Source organism: Heterocephalus glaber, unplaced genomic scaffold (assembly GCF_053883595.1).
Source record: "Heterocephalus glaber isolate CG9 unplaced genomic scaffold, H.glaber_assembly_v1.0 deba00000594, whole genome shotgun sequence".
In the NCBI taxonomy this organism is placed as follows: Eukaryota; Metazoa; Chordata; class Mammalia; order Rodentia; family Bathyergidae; genus Heterocephalus; species Heterocephalus glaber.
Window position 1 is genome coordinate 16,730,869 of NW_028258151.1, and position 11,258 is coordinate 16,742,126.

General features: G+C 40.5%; 1 protein-coding gene across 7 annotated transcripts in view; it reads left to right on the forward strand.

Moving 5' to 3' along the window:
- The first annotated feature begins 227 nt into the window (after window positions 1-227).
- Kdm2a (lysine demethylase 2A) overlaps window positions 228-11,258 on the forward strand; it is a 119,522-nt gene continuing 108,491 nt past the window's right edge. For 2 of the 7 annotated variants that reach the window (XM_087205013.1, XM_087205016.1), the window contains exons 1-4: window positions 2,183-2,307; window positions 8,319-8,397; window positions 10,406-10,515; window positions 11,137-11,159. In XM_087205013.1, the coding sequence (XP_087061139.1) occupies window positions 10,473-10,515; window positions 11,137-11,159 (66 nt within the window). In that variant the 5' untranslated portion in view covers window positions 2,183-2,307; window positions 8,319-8,397; window positions 10,406-10,472. Of the gene's footprint in view, window positions 988-2,181; window positions 2,308-8,314; window positions 8,398-10,405; window positions 10,516-11,136; window positions 11,160-11,179 lie in introns of those variants that run through there. The other 5 variants (XM_087205014.1, XM_087205017.1, XM_087205018.1 and 2 more) reach the window with 5 other exon arrangements.

Consider the following 11,258-nt stretch of genomic DNA (forward strand, 5'->3'; position numbering starts at 1 on the left):
GCCGCGTCGGCGTCGCGGGGCGCGGGCGATTCGAGGCCGACGCATGTGCGCGTGCGCGCGCTGGCGATGTGTCGGCGTTAGAGGGGAGTGACGCGTGCGCGTTCACGTGCACCCGGGAGAGCGGTAAGAAGCAAAGGGAAGCTAGAAGGTGGTGGGGGTGGAGGAGCTAACCGGAGGAGGGGTGGGGAGGCGGCGCCTGCGCAGTGCGCCGCGGAGAGCAGTGTGTATGTGAGAGTCTGACGGGTTCAAAATGGCGGCGGCTGCTTCGGCGGCTCCTCCTGTGTGAGGGAAACAACACCCCTCCCCAGCAGCGGCGGCGGCGGCTGCAGGTCCCTGATCACCGTCCCAGCGGCTGGGCCTGTCGCCGCTCTGTCTATCCTGGGCAGAGGGCGCTCTGGGAGGAGGGGCAACGCCAGGGGGCCCATACCCCGGAGTCTCTACTGCGGCTGGGGAGTAGCCGGGGGCTCGTCCCGCAGCGCGGAGCCCGGGCTGAAGGGGAGACGTGAGGGCAGCCCGGGCCCCCAGCTCCGCGCGCCGCGCCGCTCCCGCTCTCTCTGTCCCTTGGGGCCAGGGCCCACGTTCCGGGGGGCCAAGCGACGCTGGGAGCCTCGGCCCGGCCGGTCTCAGCTCATCGGCCGCCGCTCCCCGGCTCCCGAGGCGGCCGACTGCTGCTGGCCCAGGGCACGGCGAGGAGGGCGCTCCCTGCGGCCAGGCCGGCCCGGCCTTCGGGCGGCTGACCGCCAGTCCGGGCGAGGCACCGGGGGTCGTTCCTCCCCTCTCCTACGCCTCCGACGCCTGGTCTTCAAAGCCAGAAGAGAAGGTTGGATCCAGCAACTGTTTCCTCTTTTCCGGGTCGCTTTGACCCTCTCTGGATACTGGGTTGATCCACGGAATAACCGAAGACGACGTTTGGGATTTAATTTTTCCTCTCAGTTTTTGGAATCTTTCACTTCTCACTTGGACAAGAACTCTAGAGCAAAATCCCCGGTGAGATTCCCCCTCCCCCCTCCGCCTTGGGAAGTTTGGTTAGCTGTGTTATCAGAAGATTTAAAGTTTTTATTTCTTTTTCCAATGGGTAAACCACTGGGACGCCTTTCTTGGGGACGGGTGGCGAGATTTCCCGTTTTTCTTGTCCGACCCGGGCGGCCCTCGCCCAGGGGGTGCAGACACGGTCTTTCTCCCGGCAGTGAGCGAAGGCTTCCTCAGGGAGGACACTGCCACGAACTGTTCTGGCAAACTATGTCATCGGGTCCTCTGGTCTCCTAGCAGTTCTGAAAGGATGCTGTTAATGTGGCCGTAATGTAGTTACAGAAGAGGAAAAATTTGCATTCCCAATGGAAGCCATTATCCATAAGAATGTTTAGAAAAATGAAAACCCTTGCTTAGTATTACGGATTGACTGTCGCGTCAGCCGTTCTTTATTTAATTTTTTCAAAGGGTGTGTTTTGTTTTTATTCATAGATCGAGTTGTTTCATTTATTGCTATATCCAAAAAGATCAGACTTGATTTTTGTCTATTTACAACTCTCGCATTTGTTTCAGAGTTCTGCATATATTGTGTTGGGGTGGAGGTTAGGTCTGGGAAAGAAAGGCGACAATTGTGTTGCCTTACTGGAGGGGTATGGGGAATCTTTCTTCAAATTCTAATTTCTTGTCCTCTTTTAATATAGTAAGACAGTCTGCCCTTCTTTTCCTTAGTTTCTAATTACCAGTATAAGAACTATTTTGGTTAGGATCTGGATTAATTCAGGCATGCTTCACCTGGTCAGCTCTCTAGAGATAAAAGTTCTGCAGGGGCCCCCCCCCCCCATTTCTTTTTCTTTTTCGTTTTCTTTTTCTTTCCTTTTCTTTCTTTTTTTTTTTTTTTTTTTGCTAATCCTGCCATAAAGGGGAGCTTTGGTAATTGCCGTCCCGTAGGCAGAAGTAAGTGGTGTGGCCTGTTCGCAAGGAACTGAAACCAACATCTCCTTTTGCTTAGGCCTCGGACAGTTGAATGTGGTGATTAACGTTGAACATGACATGGAACCACTTGCCCAAGAGCAGAAGGGTCCCAGACTAATGGAGAAGAATCTGATTTCTCAGAGAAGCTTTAACTTATACCTTAAATACAGTACTCTTTTCTGTGGAAAGAAAGCATAAGTTTGAGAATTGAGTTCTCATCTCTCATATCATTATTCTTTAGTGTTGCAATCTGGTTCCTAAGGAGGAAGAGGAAGGCAGTCCTGGAGTGGTTTCTTTATAGTAATTTCAACAGAAGAGTGAGAGATGGAACCCGAAGAAGAAAGAATTCGTTACAGCCAGAGATTGGTTAGTATTTTCTTTTTTTTTTTCTCCAGTTTTGAACTAGAATAACTATTTTGCTTTCATTTGTGAGTTTAGTGTTATTAAACTTTTCAGGTGACTTTTCTGTGTACCAGTTAGGGGTGATTATACACTAATTTAATGTGAGACATTAAAATATTAGTATCTCATTTGGGGTTTGGTCAAGTAGTTGAAGCCTTAATATTCATCATGTTTGAAGATGGAATTGCAGCTTTAACTTTTATAGAAACCATTATAAATCAAAAGATATTTTAGATTATAGTGAGACAAGGATTCCCAATTTTACAATACTGAGACTATAAAAAATCTAATTGAATAAGTTACATTAGAATGTAAATTTTAGAGACAAAAGTTTGAGAAAGGATGATTGTATATCATTTTTTTAGGATTATGCAGACCCAGGATTTGTGATTTTTGAGATGGGGAGTAGAACTGTGGATTATGTTAATAAATTAACACTTTGGTAGGCTTGCAGAGTTGTTGAGGGATTGATTGAGAATAGAATAAAAGATGTTGATGAAGTTCTGTATTTTGTATTTTGGGAGGAATGTATGAGATATATCTTGTTGAAAGAAATTGTAGTCATTTAGAGAGATTTAACTTCTGTGTGCCTGTGTGTGTGCATATGCTTCCTTCTCATTGTTTTCCTGTGGAGTTTAAGATTTCTGTTTTCCTCATTCAAAGAGACCTTTATTAATATTCTAACCATATATTCATTTTAGAAAAATTGAACTTGTGTTTATGGAGTGGGATATGAGGAAACCCACAGTGTATGTATTATGTAAAATTTGCTGAACTGAAAGGCCTAGAATATTACTAAAGGAATTTATGGTGGTTTTATTTGGCTCTGCATTTTAGACTGAATTTGTAGGAAAAAGAATAATTTTCTTTCTCTTTTTTTGGTACTAGGCATCGAACTCAGGACCTTGTGCTTGTGAGGCGGGCAGTGGTACCACTGAGCTAAATCCCTGGCCCAAAAGAATGATTTTCTAGTCCATTTTCTGTTGAACCTCACTCTTTGAGCAAGGCTCCATTTTTAAAAATGTGATTGTTAAAAAGGTTTGGTGTGTATTATCAGGCAGGCATATGATTTGGTGAGCCTCATTTCAGTGATTTGCTAGTTCTCAATCCATATGTTGTAGTTACACTTTGTTATGTCTGTTTTAAGTGCTATGTATAGTAGTGGACTTCTTATAATTTTACAAATGTTTAGAGTTTGTTTTGACATTCTAACATTTGAATTAAACTTCTTTGGGAATAGAAAAAGAGGATACTGCAAAACTCCTTTCTCAGGTAGTAATTGCTATGTGGAATTCCTATTTATCATGTCAGACTGAGGTTTTTTTCTTTCTTTTATTTTTTTTTGGTACCAGGGATCGAAGTCGGGTCCTTGTGCTTGCACAGCAGATGGCGAAACCACTGAGCTAAATCCCCAAAGGTTTTTTCTTTTAAGACGGGGTTTCACTATGTAGTTCAGGCTAGCCTCAAAGTTGTGGCAGTCCTCCTGCCTCAGCCTCCCAAGTGCATCACCACACCCGGCAAGGCTAAAGGCTGAGAAATTTTAAACTGTTAGGTAGATATCTGAGCGGTCTTAGGATCTAGAGAAAGAGTGTTTCAGCAAGCAAAACTTTTCATGTTTTATAACAAGATAGAGTGGTATAATGGTAAGATCCAAGCAAGGACTTTTTGACTTTTGTCCTGGTAAGATATTTCTTTATCTAATTGTAAGATGAGTGCTACCTGTTGCATACATTAACCTTTTCCTTATCTAGCATGTTTTTTCTTTTGGTAAACGTGCTATTGAGCAGTTTTGTATGAGAGTACATCATATATTTTGGGGTTCTTTATCAGAATTTTGAATAACGATTTTGAAGTTTAGGGTAACTTTTGTGTGATTATATGACAAATTTATATCTCAAGTATAAATACCTTCTATAATGTAATTTTTTGTATGTGTAGTACTGGGGATTGAATCCAGAGCCTTCGCACTAAACTACATATCCTCAAGCCCATTTTAAAATTTTTGAGAGTGTCACTGAGTTGCTCTGGGATCCTCCTGCCTCATTCTCCTAAAGTGCTGTGATAAGAAAATGTGTAGGTAGTTTATTTGAATGTCGGTTTGTCCATAAAACTTTTTCTTTTTTTGGTGGGGAGATACTGGGGATTGAATCCAAGGCCTCATGAATATGAGGGAGGTAGCACTCTATCACTGAGTTACATCACCATCCCTTTTTATTTTTAGGTAGTATCTTAAGTTGCCCAGGATGGCCTGGAGTTTACAATCCTCCTACCTTAGCTTCTCAAGTAGGTGGGATGATAGGCATGTGTATCTGTGACTGGCTGAAACTTTTAATATCTCTGTGTAGTGAGTGCTCATATTACAGCTTTTTTTTGTTTGTTTTTGGGTTTTTGATACTGGGGATCGAACTCGGGACCTTGAGCTTGCGAGGCAGGTGGCAGAACCACTGAGCTAAATCCCCGGCCGTATTACAGCTTTTTTGTTGTTTTTTTGGTACCAGGGATCGAACTTGGGTCCTTGGGCTTGCGCAGCAGGTGGCGAAACCACTGTGCTAAATCCCCGGCCCTATTAGAGCTTTTTTTATTGATCAAGTTAGATCTTATTTGAGGAGTTTTAAGACTTACAAAAGGCAGGATGAAGAACTTCCATTAAATGAAGTACTGAAAAGCTTTAAAACTTTTTTTTTTCCTTGTCCTCAAAGACTTATGGTCATTTTTATAGTCATTAATTTCACACACACACACACACACACACACACACACACACATGCACGTTCTTTTTTTCTTTTTGCATGGTGATGGGATGAAACCCAGAGCTTCCTTCATGCTAGACAAGTGCTCAACCACTGAGCTGTACTGCCAACCCCATTGTGTCTGTCTACTGTTTTGTGGTTATTGACAAGGGAACATAAAGTTGGAAAGAGAGAAAAAATGCTAGATTAATTAATTTGGCTCAGTGGTTAAAATTTGTGTAGTTCCATGCTATATTTAGTTGTTAAATTTAATTGAATCACAAAATACGTTGGATTAGAGTGTTATTGATTATTTATTACTTAATGTATTAGGGAATAAAATCTTTGTGATCATTCTTTGAAATACCTTCAAAGTAGCCTCTTGGGAGAGAAAACACAGTCTCATTTTAAAAGTCTGAGTCTAAATTTGTTTTGGGACAGAAGTGACTTTTGTATCCAGGAGTCTATCTCTCTTTTTAAAAAAGTTGTTATTAATAAGAACTTCATGTTTGAATATATCCTTTTAATGTTTTTTCCTACTGTAGCTATTTTGAGTGCATAGTGAATTTGGTAAAGCAAATTTTGATATGTTTATATCACGTTTGTGACAAGTCTTTTTTTTTCTTTCTGAGGCAGGGTCCCACTATGTAGTTCAGGCTGGCCTCTAACCTCATGGTGATACTCTTCCTCATGCTCCTGAGTGCTGGGATTACAAGTGTGTGCCACCAAGCCTAGCAAGTCGTTCTTAAAAATCAGAAATAGTTTAAAATTTGTATTTTGCCAAACTTTATTTACCTATTACATGTGGAAAAGAATTGTAACTTTGAAGGAGATAAATAGATTGATTGATTTGATTTGGGGCATAAGCTCTACTTTCTGGAACTAGTATGCTTATTTTGTAGTGTTTGAGTTGAACAGCTAGGAAATGACAAAAGAGCTACCTAGTGTTTGGGTTTTCTTAAACAAGACTTAGCTTTGTTTGTTTAAATGAAAATTTTAGTCTTTTTAAAGCCAGATCTTCCAAGGCAGATTTGTATCTGTTTGTACCTGAGGAGGTACTCCAGTGGGAGGAAAAGAAGCTTCGTTTTGGCGATAGTGTGGTATTTGGTTATCCTGAGGTGTAAAGATGGTTTATTTCTGTATTTCTGGTAAATTTGAATAGAGAACTTTATTAAGAAACATTGGCACATACTAAGCATGGAACTTTTTCTTATATATGTATTTGGTTTGAATAGCCAAGTGTTGGAGTGGTTTTGAGTTTTTGTTACTGTTCATATTTACTTATTTGCTTATTGAGAATACTTAGTAGAGTATCTTACAATTCCTAAGTCTAAATTGTTAGTTAAATTCATAAAGCTATATGGGATTGGGAATATAGCTCAGTTGTAGAGCATATGCCTAGCATGCTGGAGGCCCTGAGTTCGATCCTCAGCACTTACATTAAGGTTTTTTGGGGTTTTTTTGGTATCAGGGATCGAACTTGGGTCCTTGGCTTGCGAGGCAGGCGGCGGAACCACTGAGCTAAATCCCTGGCCCCTCAGCACTACATTAAAAAAACAAAAACAAAATCTATAGATGTGGTGGCATACTTCTCTAATCCCAGTATTTAGGAGGCTGAGGCAGAAGAATCGCTGCCAGTTTGAGGCCAGCCTGAGATATATAGTGAGTTCAAGGCCAGCCCAAACTATATAGTGAGACCCTGTCTCAAAAAAAATCCGTAAAGCTATACTTGGTGAACTTTTAGGTTTTTGTAACCATATTGCCCCTGTGTAATACTTATTATTGTATAGGAAAACCAAAGGCAGAATAACATTACTAAAGTAAGTATATGAGTTTTCTCTATTGTTTTGCATGATGACTTTCAGTTTTAATTTGGAACTTTTTTATTTTTATTTGAAAAGATAACCTTTGTTATATACTTTAATAATACTGGATTATAATATCGGTCCCCAACATGTATGCACATACATAGTTACATTTGGTGTAGGAAAAATTCACTAACTCCTGCGAAAGAGGATTGTAGAAAAAAATGGCCAAATCAATATAAAAAAAGTGAAGACAATATATTTGCGATAAAGGAGTTAAAGAACCTGAATTTTTTTTTTTTTTTTTTAAGTTCACCTAAGCCTGGTTGTATTATGTGAAGGGGAAGATGTTGAGAATTCAATTTGCTTGTCAATCTTGATGACGAGATTAAGAGATTTTCTAAAGGATATTATTATCCTATTGGATGTTCAATTCTGCTAACATTGGTAGCATGACTCTGTAATATAGCTCAATCTTTTTATCTGTTGGTGGGAACTGGGAGCACTGAAGTCCTCCTGATAGTCCCACCTCATCCTGAAATTGTCTTTTCAAATTCAGCAGCAGTTATCAGATTATCCCTTTAACAAAAACATTCTAGCTTGAATGACCCCCACTTTAAGGTCTTTCTGACAAGGAGTCGACTAGGCAAAATGGAATACTTATTTTAAGTCTTTTGAGTTTCCTGGCATGAATGTATTATACTCTGTGTATATATGTGTGTTTTATTTTTTTGTTTGTTTTTTGAGACAGGGTCTGGCTATCTAGTCCAGGCTGGCCTTAACTCCATGTAGTGTAGACTAGCCTTAAACTTGCAGTGATCTTTCTGCCTCAGTCTCTTAAGCCTCTTGAGTTTTGAGATTAGAGGCATGTGGGACCACTTCAGGCTTTCATGTTGCTAACAACTAGAAAAATATTATAGGTGTTACAAATTGCTGCTTTTGCTTATTACAGTATTTCATGAGATTTAGCCTTCATTATATATTAGAAGAGGACAACTCGTATTTATTTTTGAGACAGGGTCTTGCTATGTAATTCTGCCCTGTCTTGAACTCACTATGTAGCCAGGGCTGGGCTTGAACTCATGCCAGTCCTCCTGCCTCAGCCTCCTAAGTGCTGAGATTACAGGTGTGAGCCACCATACTCAGTAGCACTGTTCTGATTTTTGCAGTCTCCTTCCTGATAATGTAGATGAAAAACTTGTTTTCAGGTAATTTAAAATGCAGATGAAGGAGCTTATTTATTCTTACATAGTAAGATGTATTTTGGGATCCAGAGTGAGGACTATGTTTAAGTCCTATCACTTCCTCTTGTTTTATTTTGCTGAGTATTAATCACTACTGTACTTACTGTTAGTGCACAGCTTTCTACTTGAGTGTAAACTGTATGAGAGTTAGGATGTTCTTGTTTTGTTTTGTTTTGTTTTTTGGTTTATTGAGACAGGGTCTTGCTGTGTAGCCCAGGCTGGCCTTGAACTTGCAGCCATCATCCTGCCTCAGCTTCTCCAGTTCTGGGATTACAGGTGTGTGCCACCATGCCTGGCTAAGGCTGCTTTTTTTGTTTGTTTATTTATGCTTTATACTGAATGCTTCAAGTAGTGACTGACATGTAGTATATGTTAAAGTATTTGTTGATATTATTGAAAGCCCTGATGGTGTACTTTACTTTAGTGTAGTTTACTTTAATACTTTTTTTTGAGATAGAATCTCATGTAACCCAGACTAGCCTCAAACTCACAGTGATTCTCCTGCCTCAGCCTCCCTGTTGCTGGGATTTCAGGAGTGTGCCACCACACTTGGACACTATCAGTTTTCTGCTAGGAATAGGTCAGTGGAGTGGATTTTGGAATATAGAGATGAACATTCTATCGGAATGTTGAGTCTTGCAGTGTAGATAAGAACCAGAAAGCCTAAGCAGTTAACACATAAAAATTTAGGTTTGAAGTGGGCAGCACATATCTGTAATCCCAACACTGTGTGAGGGTGAGGCAATACAGTATTTCAAATATGAGCCCATTCTGGGCAGTTTTGCCATTCAGAAAGATTCTGTCAAAAATCAAAAAGGGCTGGGCCTGTAGCTCAATCCAAAGGCTGTTCTAGTATAAACCAGCATTAAGCTTTAACCTACATGTCAGGTAAACATGTTTAAAGTAGCTGGATCACTAAAACAAAACGTCTGGTTGACTTTTTTCCCCAATTGACTTTATGTATGTATGTATGTCTGTATTTTTTGGTACTGGGGATCGAACTCAGGACCTTGCACTTATGAGGCAGGCGGCAGAACCACTGAGCTAAATCCCCAGCCCAACTATTTATTTATGTATTTATTTATTTAATTTTTTTGGTACCACGGACCGAACTCAGGTCCTTGTGCTTGCCCAGCAGGCGGCGAAACCACTGAGCTAAATCCCTGGCCCTCAAATTTTTTTTTTTTTTTTTTTTTTTGGTACCGGGGATTGAACTCCGGTCGTTGTGCTTGCATAGCAGGTGGTGAAACCACTGAGCGAAATCCCCGGCCCTCCCGACTATTTATTTTTTGAGAAAGGGTCCCACTATGTAATTCAGGCTGGCTTTGAACTCACTATGTAGCCCAAGCTGGACCTGAATTCCGAGTGATCCTCCTGAGTGCTGAGATTATAGTTGTGTGCCACTGAACCCAGCTCTAGTTGAATTTAAAAGTATACTCTGAGCTGAGCACTGTGGCACACACCTGTGATAAAACTAACACTAAGGGCCGGCTGATGCAAGAGGATCCCAAATTTGAGTCTCACTTGGGCAGTTTAGCAAAACCCTGTTTCAAAAAATAAAAAAGGGCTGGGGGCCTGGGGATTTAGCTCAGTAGTTTCCCCACTTGCTGCACAAGTGCAAGGACCCGAGTTTGATCCCCAGTACCAAAAAAAAAAGGGGGGGGGTTGGGAATTTAATTCAGTGGTAGAGTGATTGCCTAGCGTGTATGAGGCACTGAGTTACATTCCCAACATTGCAAAGTAAAAAATTATTTAATATTACTTATTTATTTTTGCTTCTGTTTTTTTCTTTAATAAACATATGTGCCAAATGCTAGGTTAAATTTTTACATATATGTTACCTTATTTAATCATCAAACCAACTCTTTAAGGTAGATGGTATAGTTTTTGTTTGGTAGGTTTTGTTCTCAGTACTCAGAATTGAGTTCAGGGCCTTCATAGTGAGCTACATCCCCAGCCCTTTATTTTTAATTTTGAGACAAGGTCCTGAATTCACTAAGCTGCCCAGACAATTTGCAATCTTAGGTGGTTTTTTTTTTGTTTATTTTTTGTTTTTGTTTTTTGTGGTACTGGGGATTGAACTCAGGACCTTGTGCTTTCGTAGCAGGCATGGTGCCACTGAGCTAAATCCCTGCCCCACAACTTGCAATCTTGCAGCCTTCCTTCTTCAGCCTCCCAAAATGTTGGGATTACAGGCATGTACCACCATGCCCAGCTTCGTGTGTTTGTGTGCATTTGAGTATTCATGTGTGCAGTGTAGTCTTTTTTTTTTTTTTTGAGACAGGGTCTTCCTATGCATTATGAGCTGGCTTTGAACTTACTATGTAGTCCAGACTGGCCTCGAACTCGCCATGATGCTCCTGCCTCAGGCTCCTGAGTCCTGGGAGTACAGGTGTGCGTATGGGGTGTAGTCTTAAACCTTAAATTTTTGATTATGGAAGTGGAGGCTCAAGGAGAGACTTGTCCCAAGATTATAAAGTTATTAAAGGGTGGATCAGATCTTAAATTTAAGGTCCGTGCTCTTTACTCCAAGCTCCATTTCTTACTCCATCTGATATTTTCTGTGGTATATTTCATACAGAAAATAAATTATACCCACTCATAATATAGGAAATTGTACACTGAATGCGTCACTTTTTTTGAGGTTACTTTCAAATTTTCTTCCCTAACAACTGTCTGCATAATATCTAAATGAGAACCTTATAAATACTTGACAGTGTTTCATCGTGTTTTAAAAAATTGGCAAAAAATGGGGCCGGGGATTTAGCTCAGTGGTTCTGCCACCTACCTCGCAAGTGCAAGGCTCCAAGTTCGATCCTCGGTACCAAAAACAAAACAAAACAAAATTGTGAGCCAAAAAATTGGCAAAAAAAAAAAATTGGCAAATTGTTTTTGTGAAGTTCGAATTTATCGCACTTGCTCTATTAAAATGGCAGTGCCTTGTAATTTGTCTATATGTTAAGCTTTTTATTTATGCATGTCACTTATATCCTTGTTTTCTGTTTTAAATTTTAGGTTCTTGGGGGTTTTCTCTATCTGTGAGTATTTGTTAAAAACTTAAACCCTAAAGATAAAAGGCAGAAAATAGTGACCAAATGAATGGTTTTGGCACATACAGTGGTGAAGGCCTCCTTCAG